This window comes from Gasterosteus aculeatus, chromosome 16, assembly GCF_964276395.1.
Source record: "Gasterosteus aculeatus chromosome 16, fGasAcu3.hap1.1, whole genome shotgun sequence".
Lineage (NCBI taxonomy): Eukaryota > Metazoa > Chordata > Actinopteri > Perciformes > Gasterosteidae > Gasterosteus > Gasterosteus aculeatus.
In genome coordinates, this window is record NC_135704.1 from 19,789,851 (window position 1) to 19,810,058 (window position 20,208).

Sequence of the window (20,208 nt, forward strand, 5' to 3'; positions counted from 1 at the left end):
AATTGATATTTTTTATTGAAGATTTGGTCAACCTGAGGAATTACACTTCCGAGAGATGCAAGATATTTTGTTTTTGCGAGCCTAAAATGATATCCTTACCTTCCACCTCCAGGTTGGCAGTTGTCGAGATGGATCCTGAGGAGTTGGTTGCTCTGACTTGGTAAACGGTGGCGTCCGTCTCCTCAGCGGCAGTGATGACCAGCTGGTAGTAGCCTCCCTTGAACTCTTGGGCTTTAATCTTGGTTCCATCTGCCTCGACCTCTTTTCCGCTGCGGTACCATTTCACCAAAGGTTTGGGATATCCCACCACCTGGTCAAGGGGAAAATAACCGTGTGAATTACTAAAGCGATAACTCATTTGACTGCTTGAAAGCAAAGCTAAACATAGCTCAAATAAAGTACCTTGGTGACAAAGGTGGCATTGGCTTGGTATTTGACGGTCATGTCCCTGATCTCCTCCCTGAACGCAGGAGCACGAGGAGACTGGTCGGACTTGGGGGTGATGGGCGCTGAGATCTCGCTCCAGTCGCTTTCACCGCCCAAGTTCTCACACTTGACGCGGAACTCGTACTCAAAGCCTTCGATCAAGCCTGTAACCTCGTAATTGGTCTCAACCATCTTCTTGCTGGTCACCGACATCCACTTGTTCTGCTTCTTCTCACGTTTTTCCAGGTAGTAGCTAGAGATTTTAGCTCCTCCGTCGCTGCTTGGGGGCTTCCAGCAGACCACACAGGAGTCCTTGGCGGCGCTGATGATGAAGGGCTGTTGTGGAATGCCAGGTTTTTCTGGGAAATAAGCAGGGAACGTCACTGTTGTGCTCAGAAATGTTGCCACAGAAGCCAAAAATGGCAGACAAAGTATGTTTGGACTCACCAAATGGACTCTTAACGATGACCACCGAGGGGATCTCCAGGGACTCACTGACTCCGTATTGGTTCTTGGCAGAGACCCTGAAGTAGTAGCCGGCGCTCTCTATCAGGTTGGGGACGCGGCAGGTGGTGCCAGAAACAGAGGAGGACACCAGTTGCCACTGTTCACCTTCTTTGGCCTCACGTTTCTCCACAATGTAGTTGGTGATCATGGAGCCTCCGTCGTCCTTTGGAGCCTTCCAGCTTATGACTATGGAGCTCTTCAGCAGGGCGTCGACAACGATGGGGCCCTCAGGGATGCACGGTTTATCTGGAAGGAAAAAATGGTTGTTTTTATTCATATAGGCACACATACTAGTGGTAGTCATTTGTAATCTATATGTTTGACATAGAAATAAGATAATACAGATGTCGTCACTATATTTGTAACGTTTGCACTTTCTCCTGTTCTCAGAAGTCTGGTGTCACCTTGGATTTCAACGCGCAGGGAAGTGTCCACGGTGCCGTACGTGTTGCTGAGCTGCACCTTGTAGCGGCCAGCGTTGGTCTTCCTCTGGACGTTCCTCACCACCAGGTGGGAGTAGCTCTCCGTGTTTTCAATGACAACATTCTCGGATGCGTTCAGAGGCTTCTTGCCGTAGAACCACATGATCTGGGGGATGGGACGTCCGATGTAGACGACGTGGAGACGGAGGCTGGTCCCGGCCCCAGCGAAATACTTCTCCTTCAGAGGGAAGCCGGGGTGGAACTGGGGAGCCGCCTGCAGTCGCAGCCTGCCACTGGTCTCCACCTCTCCAGCCTCGTTGAGGGCCCTGCAGGTGTAACTGCCCTCGTCCTCCTGCTCGTCCGTCAGGACACTGAGGGAGTGGTTACGGCCATCTGAGCTCATCTTGTACTTGCGGCTCTGGATCAGCTCCTTGCCATAGCGGTACCACTTGATCTCAGGTAGAGGTCTGCCGATGATGCCACAGGTGAGGGTGCCGGACTCGCCGAGCTTGGTGGTCACGTCCGCGATCTCTTCCTTCAGAGCTGGAACCTCACCAACTGCAGAGAGGTGAAGGTTATAATTAGATTTAGATAGTCGCTGAGCACACTGCTATATTGCTTTCCTGATGCAGTATCTGTAACTCTGTCGGGTCACATCCCAAATTGGCTGTGCTTGAATCCACAGACGATAACATTTGTGTTCAGCTAACATGAACACGTGTTGATGATTCATCGCCATGCCGCTGCACCGCTCACCGCTCAGTTTGGTCTTGATGCCCATGGGTGTGCGGCGAGGTCGGCTGAGTCCAGTCTCGTTCTCGGCGATGATCCTGAACTCGTACTCGGTGGCCTCCATCAGACCGCCCATGGTGAACTGTCGATCTTTGGAGCGCTCCTGGTTGCATTTCTTCCAGGCACTTTCTCCTGCCTGCCTGAACTCAATCCAGTAGCCCAGAATCTCCTTCCCACCGTCCTGCTCTGGCCTGAGCCAATGGATGGTGATGCAGTCTTTGGTGATGGAGATGATGTCGATCTCTCCTGGTTGGCTGGGTTTGTCTATGAGGAGGAGGAAAGCACTTATTTCTATCTCGATTTTCAATGCTTTCACTACTTTAATTACTTATTGATTTGTCTGTATAACAATCGGCAACAAGTGACTCACCGAATGGATCTTTGCAGACCACGGACTCTGAGGCGGGACCAGGCTCGCTTTGCCCGATGTCGTTCTGAGCCAGCACTCTGAACATGTACTCTGCATCGGGGATCAGACCCGTGATGTTGTACATGGTCGTGGTGATGTGGGTCTTGTTGTGTCGGACCCACTTCTCTGTCGACACCTCCCTCCTTTCCACGTAGTATCCTGTGACTCGGGAGCCTCCGTCGTCCCGGGGCCGGGCCCAGGACAGGGACACCACGGTCTTGGTGACGTCCATGATCTCCGGTGGGTTGCTGGGAGGCTCCGGTGGGCCTGGGGGGAAAGCAGGTTGTAATATTCACACCTATTGGACATGTATTGTGGCCGACACGTACACCGCAACTTTGACATTCAGAACCTTCGCCGCGCAAAACTCACAGAGTGGTGTTTTCGGTGTAACGGCCTCATCAGACTTGAGAGATCTGCTGATGCCGAACTGGTTCTCGGCAGAGATCTTGAAGTGGTACTGCACGTTCTCTTTCAGGCCCTTCACCACCAGTGAGGTCTCAGTGACCCGGGAGTCCACTGTACACCAGGCGGCTTTGGGTACTTCCCGCCTTTCCACGATGTATCCCAGAATGTCAGAGCCGCCATCGTCTGACGGTGGCCTCCAGCTGACACGGACCGATCTGGCCTGAATGTCATCAAACTCCAGAGGGCCTTCCGGGATGTCAGGGCGACCGATCACCTTCACCTGGAGGGGGGTGTACAGGAGGTCAAGTTCCAACCACCGCTTTTCATTTGACTCCTGGTACCGAAGTCGATTTATCAGCGAGATTGAGCCGCTCACCTTGATGTACACAGCCTTCCTGCCACATTTGTTCTCCAGCACCAGGTCGTAGGTACCGGTGTCGTCTTTGTGCGCCTCTTTTATGACCAGTTCTGTGATGTCATCGTGGGTGGCGATCATGGCCCGGTGGGAGATGTCCCGACCGTCCTTGGTCCACTTGCATGTGGGGATGGGTTTACCCTTGATGGGCACGGACAGCTGGACAACTCCGCCCTGCCGCACCACGTAGCCCTCCTCGTACCTGTGATCCAGCTCGTAGTCGGGATGACCTGAGGAAGACACAGATTGGATATTTGGCGATTAAATTACAATGTTAAAAGACTAAATGTGACATTATTTTGACTGACTGTCATTGATGTTTTTTTTACCGAGCATCTCCTGGACTTTAACTACTCCAGGAACGTCAGCAGGCTCTCCAGTGCCACCAGCATTGCAGGCGACGACCCTGAACTTGTACTCGGCGCCCTGAGGCATGTGGGTCAGCGTGTACTCGCACATCTTGGTGGGCGTGGTGTTGCACAGTGTCCATTCCACCTGGTCCACCTTCTGCATCTCGATGTAGTACCCAGTAATGACAGCACCACCCTCTTCTTCGGGGGGCAGCCAGGCCAGAGAGACCGAGGTCCTGGTGGTGTCGGTGACGCAGGGCTTAAGTGGAGGACCTGGAGGCTCTGTTGAAAGAATACGGGGATAAATATGCTGACTCCATTAGGTGTTGAGACCCTCAGGAATTGAGCTTCTCTCAAAGACCAGGAAGAACACGTACCGATGGGGTCCATGGCCACGGTGATGTCAGAGCTCTCGCTGGGTTTACCAGTTCCTCTGGAGTTGATGGCGGTGACCCGGTGTTCGTACTCCAGCCCCTCTATCAGGCCCGAGGAGCGGTACCTGGTCATGGTGACAGGGTTCTTGCTGACCTTCATCCACCTGTCAGAGCGTGCCTCCTTACGTTCGATGATATAGCCGGCGATGGTGGAGCCGCCGTTGTCTTCGGGCGGTGTCCAGGTCAGGGTCATGCCCTCGTGGGTCGCATCAAGCACCACTGGCCTGCTCGGGGGTCCTGGGATGGCTACGCAGGAAAAACAGACGGGCACAAATGAATGCGATTCACGGATGAACTGGGAAGATCAATAAAAGAATACTTAGAGGACAGAAAAGATAACAGCTCTGATGACTCACTCTTCGCGCTCTTGCACTCCACCACCTCAGACTGCAGGAAGCTGCCGACGCCGAAGCGATTCATGGCGGCGGCGCGGAACACGTACTCTGTTCCCTCGTTGAGGCGCGTGAACTTGAAACAGGGCCGGGTCACCGACTCGGAGATGGTGATCCAGCCTGGTCGGTGGGCGTCGCGCTGCTCCACCACGTAGCCGCTGACGTTGGCACCGCCGTCCTTCTCCGGAGGCTCCCAGCTGATCATCACCGACATGCCGTCATTCTCCTCGATCCTCACTGGCCCGACCGGGACGCCGGGTTTGTCTGGATGGAGGAAGGAGGACAGCTGGTTAGACTTGTTGGTTGCAGCTTTTCCCAATCAGGAACATTTCTCCTTAACGGGCACAACTTCTAGGTTGTAGTTTCTCCTTACCGAGGATGATGACCTTGATGACCTCAGTCGCCGTGCCGACGGCGTTCTTCACCTCCAGCGAGTAGTTCCCCGTGTCGTTGATGGTGGTCTCGCGGATGACGAGGTGGGTGAATTTTCCGTTGCTGTCGATCTTGATGCGGTCCAGACTGTCCTTCAGTTTGACGCCGGCGAAGAACCAGGAGCAGACGGGCTGTGGTTTGGCCTCGAAGGGGATTGTGAGGTCGACGGGTTTACCGCGGTGCACTTGGACGATCTTCTGAGGGATGCTGGTCAAGTCGATCTTCGGCACCACTGGAATACACATATAGAATATAGAATAGAATATGCGTTTTCAATGAATTGTGAAGAGTGTGAGGATGATTTGTTGATGTGTCACCATGTCTCCTTACCCTTGATGTCCTGAATGACCACAGGAGTGACAGTGTCCATGGGCTCGCTGGTTCCTCTGCTGTTGGTGGCTCGAACCCTGAAGAGGTACTGCTCTTTCTCAGTCAGAGACTGGATGATGTGCTGGGACACGGAGGCCTTGACTGTTGCCACGACGCTCCACCTGTCCGTCCCCACCTTGCAGGCCTCCAGGACAAAGCCTGTCAGCCTGCTGGCACCGTCGTGCAGGGGCTTCATCCACTGCAGCGTGACAGAGGACTTGGTGACATGGAGGACCTGTAGGTCCTGAGGTACGGACGGAACCTCGCACAGCAGCACAGCCTCGGACGTCTCGCAGGGCTCGCCGACGCCGTAGATGTTCTCGGCCAGGACCCTGAAAAAGTAGTGCACTCCCTGCTCCAGACCGCTGATCCTGAACAGCGTCTTCCTACATTCGGTGGTGACGGTCTTGTACGACTTCATGTTGGCGTCACGCTTCTCGATGATGTAGTTGCTGACGTGAGCGCCGCCGTCGATGCTCGGGACGTCCCAGGTGATCACGACCGACTCCTTGGTATAGTCCTTCACGTTCACACAACCTGGAGGACCAGGCGTGTCTGCAGGGAGAGAAGAAAAGCACAACTTGTAAACTTGCAAACCTTTTTTATAAACTTACCAAACTGTAATATTTGGTAAGTGAGGAGACTCGAGATGACTCACCGTATACTTTAACCAGGATGGTGGCCGACTTCTTGCCGGACGGGTTCTCCGCCTCCACAACATACTTCCCCGAGTCATAGCGGTTGATGTTCTCCATCGTCAGTGCGGTGAAGCTGTCGGTGTTCTCGATGTAGCCGCGGGTCTGCAGCTCCACGCCCGTCTTCCTCCAGCTCACCACAGGGGGCGGACGGCCGCTGACGAACACGAGGAGGCGCATGGTTCCTCCGGCGCGCAGGCATACCGTCTTCTTCAGGTCCTCGGCCAGCTCCAGATCGGGCATTTCTGAGCGAAAGGACAGCAGTAAGATGAGGCTCAGTGCACCACTTCCCCATCTTCTCAATGGGACTAAGACTAGAATTTTACTTACTGAAATGATTAGGTATGAATCAGTATCAGTGATAACTTCTCTAAAAGGAACTCAGGAACACATTTAGATATTTCATATATTTTTCCTAGAGTTTACCCACAGTATCTAGTATCTTTTGCCACGATACGAGTGTTAACTTCCGCTGCGCGTGGATTTACTGACTTTGGATTCTGCACCAACTCACCGATCTTCTCCAGCGGCTCCACCTCGGCGCTCGCTTCACTGAACTCCCCTGTGCCTTTGCTGTTGATGGCTGCTACTCTGAACCTGTACTTCTTGTTGGACGCCAGGCCAGCGGCCACGTAGTCGTTGGTCTTGAGGGCCTTGGCCGTGGCGCGGTACCACTGCTCCGTTCCCTCCTCCAGGATCTCCACCACGTAGCCGCTGACGTCGGAGCCGCCGTCGTACATGGGCCGGGTCCAGGTCATGCTGATGCTGTGTTTGGTGGTGTCGGTGATGCGAGGCATCGATGGTGGAGCCGGGGTGTCTGGGGGGAGAAGCGGTTTATTACAAATACGTTTTACATCTACTTGGCCCGACTTTATCCCTTCAACGTCGCATTGTGATGGAAGACGATGGAAGCTCACATGTGGGTTCTTTGCAGAGAATGTACGCCGAGGCGTCGCTCGGCTGGCTGTCCCCGGCAGCGTTGACGGCCGTCACCCTGAACTGGTACTCGCTTCCCTCCAGCAGGCCCGTGATCTTCAGACGGGTGTCGTAGATGGTGAAGTTCTTGTTCACCCGCGTCCACCTGGTGAAGAAACAAAAGGCTGCAGTGAGAAAAAAAACTGTGAAAACTAAAAGCTGCCCTCCGAGCTCTTCAGAAGTCGTTCCCACCTGGTGCTGCTCGACTCTCGCTTGTCCACCAGGTAGGTTTTGATTTCGCTACCTCCGTCGCTCTCGGGCTTCAGCCACTCGATGACGACATGCTCCTTGCCCACCGCAGTGGCCTCCGGAGTGCCCGGTTGGGAGGCGAAGGCTGAGGAAGACGGGCAGAGTCACAGGAACAAGGTCAGGGTCACATGATCTACTTGATCGGCAACTTCATTCATTCATTACTATAATTGATGAATTCAACATCAACAGAACCGTCCATCACAGGATGATTTAACTGGTGAGGAGAGCAGTTGCATGCTGCATCTTACTGTAGGCGTTCCTGGCGATGACGGGATCGGACTCAAGAGGAACTCCGGGCCCAAACTTGTTGACTCCTCTGACCCTGAAGACGTACTCGTTGCCCTTGATCAGCCGGGAGCTGACGCACGATAGCGCCTTGCACTCTGTCTCCACGATGGCCCAGTTGAGACGGCTGGTCTCGCGGCGCTCCACGATGTAATGGCTGACGGTGTCGCCGCCGTCCTCCAGTGGAATCTTCCAGGACACAGTGCACTTCTCCTCCGTCACTCTGCTGATGGCGATCTTATCCGTCGGAGCCCCGGGAGTGTCTGAAAGACGAAGCCAGACGTTCAGTTGTGACCTGACCTGAGGCCTCAGAGATCACGCTGTGAGCAGACGTATTTCCTCCGGTACTCACCCAGAACTTTGACGCTGACGGCCACGGTCTTGATTCCGCTGGCGTTCTTGGCGGTCAGGACGTATCGGCCTGTGTCGTACCTGTCGCAGCTCTTGATGACGGCCATGGCTCTGCTGGAGGTGTAGGTCAGCGAGTATTTCTCACCCAGCTCCAAAATCGTGTCGCCCTTTGCCCAGTAGACCGTGGGCTCCGGCTTGCCCCCCACAGCGCCGTCCAGGACCACGTCGGAGCCGGCGTTGACAGTGATGGTCTCACCCAGCAGCTTACCGTCCAGCTCAGCTTTAGGAGGAGCTGCAGTAGAGAAGAGAAAATCAGATATGTTAGAAGTAGAACTCCAACGTTTTAGTGCAGAACAACCAAGTTAAATAATCATAATAAAGACAGTGTAAAACAATGGACTCTAAAAGTGTAACCATGAAAAAGAAAATGGGGCCATAATATATATGTCTGTCGACTAATGGCGATTAATGAACGTTGTTGTTACAATGTTGTTTTTAATGAATAATTGTTTTTTGACTAAATCTTAAAAGTCACTCTAGAAAACGTGTATTTTAGACACTGTTGTTTAATTAATGAATTAAAACAGAGGTAGTAACTTGTTATAGTAGTATACTCGTAGTAACTTGTTATTTGGCCAACGTTTTGATAACCGACCAGTTCAGTGTTTCCCATCATTCTAAATGAAGCAGCAAACCTATAGGGGACCAATGGGAATAAATCAATGGGAACAACGTGTTTGTCACTGGAAAAGGGGTTCTGTTTTTATCTGTTTAAGTTCTGTAGCATGCGGCTCGATACATTTGTCCCTCTGTTGTTTCAGCGTTCTCTGAATGTCGCCATGTTTCCATCATTCGAGCGGCAGGTCACGTGATCTGAAGGCACCTTCGATCATCTTGTAATGGACTGACCTGTTCTGTGAGCAGGTTACGCAGCGTTTGTCCTAAATGGACATTTTTCCCCCTACATTACTTTCACTCTTATACTTTAATTAGTTTTGAAACTTTTACACTTTTACTTAAGTAAAAAGCTTGAGTTGATACTTCAGAAGTCTACAGAAGTCTTTTCAAACCGTAGCATATATACTTCTACTAATGAATGTTAATACTTTTGACACACATTTCATCATCTTGGAGGCAGAATTCCACCTGGTGGAACATGTTGAACTAGCAACTCTTCAGCTACCTTAGCGTAGCAGCCAGCTTAGCATAGCAGTGCTTTAAGTGGTCCGTCTTCACGTGGAGGAATTCCACGACACAGTTCTCCGCTCTATGTCGCTCCTCGGTTTGTTTTACTTCCAATGCAAAAAGCACTTTCCATCTATCGTCTTTCTCCGATCAAACTGACTAACTGACTGTTTGCCAGGTTGCACTGGTGCGCCTTACTTTTTTATTCAGGTGCACCCAAACTTTTCCTTGCGTTGCCTTTTAACACCACAATTTCAAGTTAATTTTTATATATATTTTATATATACATTTATATATATTATGTAAATGATTTGAAACAAGAGTAAGGTGTAGGTAAATGGGAAAAAATGTGTAGGGCTGTCACGATATCATATTTTGTAGCGGATGCGAGGACAGGTACCCCGGTGCGACCTAGGAAACATGATGCTGTACGACCAAATTGGTCACACTTTACAGCCCTGATATATATATAGTTCAGAGTTGTCACATGACCAATCAATCAGCTTCCTGAGGTTACTTTTTGGGAAGGGCGCCTTCCTCACATGTGAAGTGACTGTTGGACTGTTGGATTTTGGCATTGGTGTAAAGAGAACATGGGCGTTGGGGTTGAGGGTAGGAGCTATAGCTTTCATCATATGACACTGTATGTGTCATATGATGAAAGCCGTGATGAGGTGATGAATCTAAAGCAGGGGTGTCAAACGTACGGCCTGCCGGATGACTGAAGTGTAACAATGACAGAATGACAGAAAGACATGAATTGCATTTCTATAAAAGTAGCTGCTGTTCTTAAAAAGTCCACTGGGGAACGCACTCTGTGAGTGAACGCATGCGTTAGACCAGGGGGATCGGCGACAGCATTTCTCCAGGCAGCAGCGCCCGCTTGAAAATGACGACTCGCAACCTCTGTCAACCGGACCACCCGCGTGACATCAATGTTGACAGTATGTGGCCCCCTACCTAAAATAAGTTTGACACCCCTGATAATAAATGGCTGTATTGACTTTACAACTTACAGTATTCATCCTTGCAGGTGACCGGCCCGGTGACCTCAGAGGGGGCACTGTGGACGCCGGCGGCGTTCTTGGCAACGACACGGTAATCGAAGGTCTCCCCCTCTCCCAGGTTGGTGACGGTGAAGTAGTTCTCGCTGATGGTGGTGTAGTTGCACTTGAGCCAGCGGTTGTCGTCCCACTCGTCCTCGCAGTGGACCTTCCTCTCCACCACGTAGCCCACGATCCTGCTGCCGCCGTCGTTCTGCGGCACGGTCCAGCACAAGGACACGGAGGACCGGGTGATGTCTGTCACCTCTGGTTTACCGGGAGGATCTGGCCAGGGGAGGGTTGAGTATTTAAAGCTGTACCTCAGGCTTCATCTAGGTCTTTACGGGCAGAACTGAATTAACGGATTACCAGAACAGGCCTCCATCGACCCTAAACGTTCTATTAGTTATCAAAAGAACCTTTCATTAGCTCACGTATGCAAGACAATGAATGTTTCCCTCACCAACAGGATTGAGTGCCACCACGGGTCTGGAAGCCCCGCTGGCCTTGCTGAATCCGGAGATGTTCATGGCGTACACCCGGAACTGGTACTCCAGGCCCTCGATCAGGCTGGACACCTTGTAGTGGCACTCCAGGCAGGGCAGCTTGTTCTCCCTCACCCACAGGATGGTGTTTCTCTCCTTCTTCTCAATCCAGTAGCCAGTCACCTTGCTGCCGCCGTCGTCATATGGCACCTCCCATTTGATGCCTATGACGCTGGCGGACACGGATGTCACATCTGGACGACCTGGAGGACTTGGAGCAACTGTGGAGCAGAAGTGGAAGTGAGTAGCAGTAGGGAACATTTGGAAATGTAGACAAGTAGGTGTAAAGGTCGTCCCGTGTATTAAAACAGGACTCACCGTATGGATGCTCGATCACAACGGAAGCGGACTCTGTGGACTTGCTGACTCCGTACTTGTTCTCGGCGCAGACCCTGAAGGTGTACTCCATATACTTGGTGAGGTGAGTCACTTTGATGGTGGTTCTCTTCACACTGGAGTTCACTACCTGCCAGGAGGCAGAGCCGGACTCTCGTTTTTCCACGATGTAGTTGGTGATGTCACTGCCGCCGTCGTCGGCTGGCTCGGACCAGGCCAGGTTGCAGGACTCCGAGGAGACTCCAGAAATGTCCACGGGGCCGGTGGGTGGAGTTGGTCGGCCGACAACAGCCACGGTCACCGTGAACGTCTTGACGCCGGCAGCGTTTTCCAGGCTCAGGTAGTACTTGCCGCTGTCGCTTCTCTTGCTGTCTTTCACCACCAGAGTGGTCCTCTCTTTTGTGGTGCTGATTAGGACTCTGTCGGTCTCCTTCAGCTTCATCTCCTCCAGCCGCCAGGTGACCTTTGGTGCCGGCCTGCCGCTGATGGGGATGTCGATGGTGAAGGTGCTGGAGGTCTTGCAGGTGACCAGCTGGTTGGTGATGCTGCTGAGGTCAGCGGTTGGTTCGATGCAAGGCTCTTTAATGACCACAGAGCCGAAGGTGCCCTGAGGCTCGCTGACTCCGGCATCGTTCTTGGCCTTGACTCTGAAGTCATACTCTGTGTTGTGAACCAGACCCTCCAACAGCATCTTCTGGGATTTGGTCTCTCCACCAACAACCCAGAGGTCTGATCCTTTAGCTCTGTATTCCACGATGTAACCTCTGATGCGGCTGCCTCCGTCATGCTCGGGCTTCAGCCACACCAGGGAGGCTGTGGAGTTGGTGGTGTCGACAACATCCAGTCTTTTGGGTGGAGCAGGTTCCTCTGTGGCAATGATGGGCTCCGTCATCTCATGAGCTTCTCCCTGGCCATACTGGTTGACAGCAATCACCCTGAAGAGATACGGCACACCAATGTCCAGACCAGTTACCCTAATCATCTGTCGGGATGACTTGTTGCTGACTTCCTGCCAGGCGAGGCGGCTAGCCTCGCGCTTGTCAACAATGTAGTGGTGGATTCGGGCTCCGCCGTCGTTGGTGGGGGCATCCCACATAATGGTCAAGGCTCCCCGGATAACGTCCTTGAAGGTGATGGCTCCCGGAGGTCCGGGTGTGTCCAGCACTTTGACGGTGAACGTGATGGCCTTGCGCCCGCTGTTGTTCTCCAGGGACAGGACGTATTTGCCCGCTTCGTATCTCGTGCAGCCCTCGATGGTCAGCGTGGAGGAGGAGTCTGTGGTGCTGATATCGCCCATGACGGGCAGCTCACCGTCTATCTTGGACCAAGTGGCGAGAGGAGCTGGTTTGCCGCGGAAGGTGACTTGAAGGGTGACAGTGCCGCCGTTCTTCACGATGTGAGTCTGCTTGAAGTTGGCATCAAGTTCGATTTCAGGAGACGTGAGTCTGTCCAGAGCCTGAACAGCGCTGGCCATCACCGAGGCGTCGCCCTCCCCCGAGCCGTTCACAGCACTGACCCTGAACTTATAGAGCTCTCCGGGCACCAATCCCTTGGAAGTGTAAGTGGTGTCGATGCACAACTGGTTGTTGACTCTGTGCCACTCCTCTAGGCTGGCCTTGCACATGTCGATATTGTAGCCAATAATTTCCAGGCCTCCATCGAAGACTGGCTTGGTCCATTCCAGGGTGACGGAGGACTTGGTGGAGTCAGTGACCTGATCGACAAGAAAAGAGTAGAGTTTGAGGAGAATTTCTAATTTGTCTTCTTCTTGGTAGATGTTCTTCTACATTTTCAACATTAAAGTTATTTTGGAGTTTCTGCTATAATAAAAGAGAAACTGATTTGAGCTGATTTCTTAGTTGATTTTCATAGTAACAGATATATGACATTTGTCGATGGTTCCTCTCTGAGATTTACAATCTGTTGTACAATTCGTACAACCCTACCTTTATTAATGTGGGGGTACTGGGAGCACTGGTCGGCTCCTTGCATTTGAAGAGTCTAGAAGTACTGCTGGCCGGTCCGATTCCAGCACCATTTTCAGCCATGACGCGGAACTCGTACTCGTTGCCCTCGGTGAGATTGATGACACGGTGTCTTAGCTCAGTGATGGGCCTCTTGGAGGAGACCTTCACCCAGCGCAGGCTCTTCTTCTCTCTCCTCTCGAGGATGTAATGTTTGATTTCATTACCTCCATCAGACCTGGGCCTGGTCCAGCACGTGGTGATGCTGTTTCCAGTCACGTGAGTTGCATCTGGGATACCAGGCGCATCGGGCACAGCTGAGGAGAAAAAGAAGTCGACTTCAATGGAAAGGCAGTTTGTTTATCTTTCGAGTCAACATTCAAGTGAAAGTTTGTAAAATTTGGTCAATATTTAAGGAAGTAGCTTTTCTCACTGTATTGCATCTGTGCGATGATGGCATCAGAGTCCAGTGGTTTGCCAACACCAAACTTGTTCACAGCAGAGATTCTGAACTGGTATTCGTTGCCCTTGATGAGGTTGGCAGCATTGAAAGAACAGGCTTCACATTTGGATGAGGCCAAAGCCCAGGAGATCCTGGATGTCTCCCTCTTCTCCACCACATAGTGGGTGATGGCGGCACAGCCGTCGTTCTCTGGTGGGTTCCACCACACGGTGCACTTCTCAGCCGTGATACCGGTGAATCGGATGGGACCATCAACAGGTCCGGGGGTGTCTAAATGCAAACAGAAGTTAGAGGAGTTTGGCCATGAAAGGGTCAGTGTCTTGTGGCAGACACCTCCACAGTGTTTACCAACCTTGTACTCGGACGTTGACGTCAGCTTTCCTGCTACCGGAGCTGTTCTTGGCCTCCACGGTGTAAATGCCACGGTGGTTCCTGTCAGCATCACGGATGAAAAGACTGCTGGCGCCGATGCCGCTAGTAATCTCGATGTCATACATGGTCCTCTTGTCAATCTCTTTGCCATCCTTATACCAGAGGACCTGGGGCACGGGACGCCCAGTGATGCTGCAGTTGAGCATGATGTTCTCACCAGCCTTCAGGGTGGTCACCTGGTCTGGAGCCCACTCGATCTCAGGGGTAACTGGAGAACAAATGCTGTCAGAAATCTACCATTTATAATCTAGCGGAAATCTCGTTTGAATTTGAAGATACTTACTGCTTTCATCTTTGGTCATGATGTATCCAGAGGAGTTGGAAGGTGGACTCACTGTGCCCACAGCATTCCTGGCGATGATTCTGAACTCAAACCGGTCTCCAGCGGACAGACCGGTCACCGTGTACTGGGTCTCGCAGATATCAGTGAAGTTGCATCGCAGCCATTTGCCTCTACCTTGGCGCCGCTCCACACTGTAGGCAACAATTCTGCTGCCACCATCCTTCTTGGGGATTTCCCACTGCAGGGTGACCGAGTCTCTGGTCACATCGATGCAGAGGGGGTTTCCAGGTGGATCTAATTAACAAGAAAAAATTAATGCATTTTATATATAAGTAATACAGATGCAAAAATGATCTTAATCAACTTGAACACGGCTAGGACACATTCTGGTACTGGATGAACACAAATATTCATCTTTTTATCTCAAGAAAGTCGAATCCCAAAATGTTGTCCTACTTCGATAAGTCCTGGTTAGTGGTTAGGAAATGTAATGCATTATAGCATAGAAACTCTATAAAGAAGTAAGTTTACTCAGAATATTAAAATTGAAGTTGGGAACATTTCCACATTTAACAGGTTAAATGTTTTTCAAACCGTTTTTTCCGTGTCCTTTGTGTGTCTGATGCTGCACGTCTCTCCCTTTCTGTCTCCCCCTCTCCCTCCCTCTCCCCATCTCTCTCTGCCTCTTTGTATCCTGGGCCGCCCTGGGGGGCGTGCTTCAAACACACCACATGTCCCCCCATTTCACTTTCGTGGGTTGGGGTTGGTAATGAGGCCGCGATCCCCCGTCGGCCCACTGCGCCCCCCCCCTAGGGGTCGCAACCCCCCCAGTTTGGAAAGCGCTGTACTACACACAGAACGATGCCTTCTTCAGGATCTACTTACCAACAGGGGAGATGGCGAGCGCGTGTTTGCTCTGCTCGCTGACGGGGCTGAGCCCGGCTTTGTTCTCGGCGTACACTCTGAAGGAGTACTCCAGGCCCTCTATGAGGCCGGTGATCCGGTACTCCTTGTTGGAGATGATGGTGGAGTTCACCTTCTGCCACAGGAGGCTGTTTCTGTCCTTCTTTTCAACATGATAGCCCAGAATGGGGGAGCCTCCGTCGAAGCCTGGGGTCTCCCACCGGATGGTCATCCCGTCACTGGTGACGTTGTAGGCTACCGGCTTTGCTGCTGGCCCCGGAGGTTTGTACTGGTGTTCGGCGAGGATTTCTGAGGAGGTGAGTGATTCACTGACCCCGTATTTGTTCTCTGCACGGACTCTGAACTGGTACTGAGTTCCCTTCACCAGGTTGGGAATCTTGAAGGTAGCCCTGACGACACTGGAGCAGACCATTTTCCAGTTGGACTGAGAGGTCTCACGCTTCTCCACGCAGTAGCAGGTGATCTCTCCACCTCCGTCCTCCTTCGGCTCATCCCAGGAAATGATGATACTCTCAGCCTTAATCTCGTCGAAGCGGATGGGTCCAACAGGCACTGAGGGGGGTCCCAGAGTGGTCACATTAATGTCAAAGTAATTCTTTATCACTCTGTTGTCCAGAACCAAGGTGTACTGGCCGGCATTCTCCTTCTTGGCTCCTCTGACTGTGACTGCGGTCTTGTTGTCAGTGGTCCTGAAGCGGATCTTATCACTTTCCTTCAGCGGCAAGTTATCCTTTAGCCAGCTGATTGCAGGTCTTGGTTTACCCTTGAAGGGCAACTCAATGTGGATGTTCTGACCAACACGAACAGCCAGCTCACCATTGGGGTAGTCACTTAGACTGGCTTCGGGTTGAATGATGAAGTCCATCACTGTGATGTCAGTGATCATGGAGAAGTCGCTGTTGCCCTTCTCGTTCTTGGCGAACACCCTGAAGTCCATGACGGCGTTCTCCTTGAGTCCCGTCACCTCACAGTTCAAGCGCTTGCATGTCGCTCCCAAAGACCAGTTGGCTTCTTCCGAGCTTCTCTTCTCGATGACGTATTCGGTGATGTAGCTGCCACCATCGTGGTCAGGTCTGGTCCACTGCAGGGTAACGGAGGACTTTGTGGAGTCGGCCATCACCAGGTTCTTTACAGCTCCTGGTGTCTCTGTGGCTCTTACAGGCTCGCTGGTTTCGCAGGTGTCTCCCACGCCGTACTCATTTTCAGCAGACACACGGAAGAAGTAAGCTATGTCCTCCTCCAGGCCCGACACCTTGTAAGAAGTGTTGGCCCACTCGGCGTTTATCACCTGGTAAGCCTTCATTGTGGAGGCCTTCTTCTCCACAATGTAATGAGTGACCGGTGAACCGCCTTCGATGAGAGGGGCCTCCCAGCTCAAGGTAAGCTTTCCTCTGGTCACGTTCTTGACCATCAGTTTCTGGCAGGTGGCCGGACTGTCCAGAACCTTCAGGGAAACGGAGATTATCTTGGGTTCTCCCACGCCGTTCTCAATCTCCAGCAGGTACTTGCCGCGATCATCGCGGGTGACCTTGGGGATGAGGAGTGTGGTGGCCCGTTCAGTGGTAGTGATGGTGTAGCGGTTGTCAGCAGCGATGTTGCGGTCGTTACGGCGCCATGTGACGTTGGGGGTGGGGCGTCCCTTCAGGGGGATAAACACTACCACGTCACGGCCGGCCCTGGCGGTGTACTGAGTCTTCATGGGAACGTCCAGGTCCAAATCGGCCTCCTCTGTTGGGAGTATACATTTGTTTTAGCAATAATGACATAATTATACACTTTATTCAATTTAAACATGTTAATTAAACATGGCTTCATCTCAGTCATGAAACAAATATAAAAGTGTAAACAGCATCCAGGGAATGTTTTGAGTACGAACCCAATATATCTTTGGCCTGCACAGGCTGGTACATCTTGATGTCTTCTCCTTTGCCCTTGCAGTTGACAGCAAAGACTCTGAAGAAGTAGTAGCTTCCTGGTTTGAGGTGAGACACAACGTACTCGCAGGCCTTGACCTGCGGGTTGACAGTCACCCAATCCTGTTCCTCTGTGTTCAGCTGCTCCAGAAGGTAGTGTGTGACTTCACTGCCGCCATCATAGATGGGCTTCTCCCAGCCGAGGGTGATGGAGGTCTTTGTGGAGTCCACCACACGCAGCTTGGATGGCTCACCAGGGAGATCTGGAGAGGAAAAAGGCAAGAACGTTGTGAACTGCTCTGTGTGCAGGTAGCAACGTTCAACAAATCATAAGAAGAAATGGTAAGGCTTGGGGGGCAATAATAAACGAAGGTATACCGATGGGGTCGTAGGCCTTGTAGAGGTCAGAAGCCTCAGAGTAGTTTCCTGCTCCAGCCTTGTTGACAGCACAAACTCTGTACTGGTACTCGTTGTTCTCTGACAGGTTGGTGACTTTCTGCCTGGTGTCTCTGATGGTGCCTTTCACCACCTGGCCAGCAAAAAAATGTTTTGATGCCTGCAGATGCCTGTGATCAGATTGGCTTATTTAAGTACAACATCTGTAAAGATCAGGACCACAAACGTACCTTGAACCACTGCAGACTCTTCTTTTCCCTCTTCTCCAGGTAGTAGCCGTCGATGTCGCTGCCTCCATCCAATGCCGGCCTTTCCCAGATCACCGTCATGGTGGACTTGGTGATCATGGTCACTTTGGGCTTGGACGGCTCACTGGGAGCAACTGTAAAGCAGCAAGATGGATCAGGTTTGATGAAATAAGACAGCTCCCAAATGTTATTTCCATTCGTATTCATGACTAATATGGAATAACACATTAGCATTAGCTTACCAAATGAGTTCTTTGCGATTACAGGTTGGGACTCCAGTGGTTCCCCAACGCCGTACTTGTTGACTCCACGGACTCTGAAGATGTACTCATTGCCCTGGATGAGTCTGGGGACGTTAACAATGCAGTCCACCAATTTCTCTGAGATGATGGACCACATGATCCTGCTGGTCTCCCTTTTTTCCACAATATAGTGCGTCACCATGGCGCCGCCCTCGTCAGCAGGAGGCGACCACATGATGGTGATGTTGTCGGCTGTCACCTTCTTAAACTGAATCTCTCCATCAGGGGGGCCTGGCTTGTCTGGGAGGGGGGGGGGGCATATGCATACATGTTAGGACCATTACTTACTTACACTTACATTAGATAGAGGTAGATTTGATATCGCCCATGACGGGATCTGAATACCTTGAATAAGCAGCCTGACGACGCCGCTCGCGGTCCCCAGGGAGTTCTTCACCTTCACCTCGTAGACTCCAGAGTTGAGGCGAGTGGTGTCCTTCAGGAACAAACTGGTGGACTCGAATGTGTGTTTGAAAGAGAGCTGGGTGGTCTGCTCAAGCTCTCTGCCGTCCTTAAACCACTCGATAGTGGGAGCAGGTTTGGCTGTGATATTAAACTTGAGTTCCACATTAGATTCGGCCATGTGCTTGACTTCACTGAAGTACTCTTGAGGTATTTCAATCTCCGGGGCACCTGGAGGACAAGCAAAAACCATTCATTCGTTCAGAGTTCAAATTCTGAACGATAAATAGGCATCGTACATGATGAAAACAGGATAAACAAGAGAGTAGCAAGCATTGTTGTTGGCAAAAAAGTAACAAAACTTGTTAATCCTTTTAGGAGATCAAACATTAAGGGAAATAAAATTTTGAGAAACCTACCGTAGGTGTCCACACATGTGGCCGGTCCAGCTGTCATGGACGGGTTGCTCACGGAGCCCACGGCGTTCTTGGCCATGACTCTGAACTCGTACGTCTCGTCCTGGGTCAGGCCGGTCACAGTGAAGCGGCTTTCTGAGACATTGGTGAGGTTGGTCTTGGACCACCTGGCGTTACCGCCCTCTCTCTTCTCAATAATGTAACCGGTGATTGGGGATCCGCCGTCGTAATTCGGCCTCTGCCAGACCAGGCTGATGGAGTTCTTGGTGATGTCACTTATACGGACGTCGGTGGGTGGCTCTGCACGAATGATGGGAAGTCGTTATAAGACAACTGTTTCTAGGAGGTAAAACCTGATGTTCTTGACTGCTTCAGGAAAGCGTTGGCTCTCTACTCACCACAGGCATCAATAGCCAGCACTGCATCAGACAGCTTGCTGAAGGCACCGACTCCGGCCGCGTTCTCTGCTGCTACCTTGAACTCATAAATGAGTCCAGCACTGATGTTGGTGACCTTGTAGTGATTTGCACGAATCACCATTTTGTTGACCCTCTGCCAAAGGAGGCTGTTCCGGTCTTTCATCTGGAGATGGTATCCGAACACATGGCTGCCGCCGTCCGACTGGGGCTCCTTCCAGGCTATGGTGATGGTCTCCCTGGTTACGCGAGTGACCTCTGGAGCTGATGGAGCTTCAGGAAGAGCTGGCGATAAAAATCACAGATAAAAGTTGTTACCACGTTCACTGAAAAAAAAGTATTAGTGACGATAAATGAGGGAAGGAAGCAAAACATTTCTTACTGTAAGGCAGGCTGACAGTGACGGCCGGCGAGTCAATGTGCTCGCTGATTCCATATCTGTTCTCAGCCCTGATTCTGAACTGATACTGCAGGCCAGTGGTCAGCTTCATGATCTTCATGGTGCAGCGGGCCACAGCAGAAGAGACATCCATCCAGTTGGCCGTGGTGGTCTCTCTCTTCTGGATGATGTAGTTGGTGATGGGGCTGCAACCTTCATATACGGGTGGGAACCAATTCAGGGTCACGCTGTCCTCTGTGACGTCAGACAGCTCCACGGGTCCAACCGGAGCACTGGGGCGGTCCAGAACCATTATATTCACAAAGGATTTGGTGGTTCCACTGGAGTTGGAGGCAGTGATATCGTAGCGTCCCGAGTCTCCAGCAATGCTCTCTCGCAGAGTTATCTTGATGCCGTCGGGGGTAACCTCAGAGTTGAACCTCATTGTTGACTTGAGGGGGACGTTATCCTTGGACAGAGAGACTTTGGGCATGGGCCGGCCGGTCAGTGGGATCTCACACTTGAGGTTGGAGCCGGCTCTAACATACACTGTGTTGTGGGGGAAGTCCTTCATGTTGATCTCAGGGGATTCTTGAACAATTAAGGAACATAAAGAGTTATAGTGGCTTAGTGTTAAACACACAGGC

The 20,208-nt window shown here is 51.7% G+C and overlaps 1 protein-coding gene across 1 annotated transcript in view; it reads right to left on the reverse strand.

Moving 5' to 3' along the window:
• ttn.2 (titin, tandem duplicate 2) overlaps positions 1 to 20,208 on the reverse strand; it is a 171,725-nt gene that overhangs the window by 7,842 nt on the left and 143,675 nt on the right. Inside the window, exons 214-248 of the mRNA XM_078091002.1 lie at positions 19,565 to 20,152; positions 19,165 to 19,467; positions 18,770 to 19,066; positions 18,294 to 18,581; positions 17,889 to 18,188; positions 17,629 to 17,780; positions 17,381 to 17,531; positions 16,966 to 17,265; positions 15,051 to 16,817; positions 14,166 to 14,459; positions 13,803 to 14,090; positions 13,421 to 13,720; positions 12,970 to 13,304; positions 11,006 to 12,737; positions 10,606 to 10,908; positions 10,116 to 10,427; positions 7,916 to 8,206; positions 7,527 to 7,826; positions 7,219 to 7,360; positions 6,969 to 7,132; positions 6,566 to 6,868; positions 6,015 to 6,296; positions 5,318 to 5,911; positions 4,929 to 5,219; positions 4,520 to 4,819; positions 4,107 to 4,409; positions 3,709 to 4,011; positions 3,341 to 3,609; positions 2,929 to 3,244; positions 2,518 to 2,823; positions 2,112 to 2,411; positions 1,338 to 1,913; positions 874 to 1,179; positions 403 to 785; positions 100 to 310 (exon numbers count right to left, since the gene is read on the reverse strand). Coding sequence (XP_077947128.1) covers positions 100 to 310; positions 403 to 785; positions 874 to 1,179; positions 1,338 to 1,913; positions 2,112 to 2,411; positions 2,518 to 2,823; positions 2,929 to 3,244; positions 3,341 to 3,609; positions 3,709 to 4,011; positions 4,107 to 4,409; positions 4,520 to 4,819; positions 4,929 to 5,219; positions 5,318 to 5,911; positions 6,015 to 6,296; positions 6,566 to 6,868; positions 6,969 to 7,132; positions 7,219 to 7,360; positions 7,527 to 7,826; positions 7,916 to 8,206; positions 10,116 to 10,427; positions 10,606 to 10,908; positions 11,006 to 12,737; positions 12,970 to 13,304; positions 13,421 to 13,720; positions 13,803 to 14,090; positions 14,166 to 14,459; positions 15,051 to 16,817; positions 16,966 to 17,265; positions 17,381 to 17,531; positions 17,629 to 17,780; positions 17,889 to 18,188; positions 18,294 to 18,581; positions 18,770 to 19,066; positions 19,165 to 19,467; positions 19,565 to 20,152 — 13,650 coding nt within the window. The remainder of the gene's footprint in view (positions 1 to 99; positions 311 to 402; positions 786 to 873; positions 1,180 to 1,337; positions 1,914 to 2,111; positions 2,412 to 2,517; positions 2,824 to 2,928; positions 3,245 to 3,340; positions 3,610 to 3,708; positions 4,012 to 4,106; positions 4,410 to 4,519; positions 4,820 to 4,928; positions 5,220 to 5,317; positions 5,912 to 6,014; positions 6,297 to 6,565; positions 6,869 to 6,968; positions 7,133 to 7,218; positions 7,361 to 7,526; positions 7,827 to 7,915; positions 8,207 to 10,115; positions 10,428 to 10,605; positions 10,909 to 11,005; positions 12,738 to 12,969; positions 13,305 to 13,420; positions 13,721 to 13,802; positions 14,091 to 14,165; positions 14,460 to 15,050; positions 16,818 to 16,965; positions 17,266 to 17,380; positions 17,532 to 17,628; positions 17,781 to 17,888; positions 18,189 to 18,293; positions 18,582 to 18,769; positions 19,067 to 19,164; positions 19,468 to 19,564; positions 20,153 to 20,208) is intronic.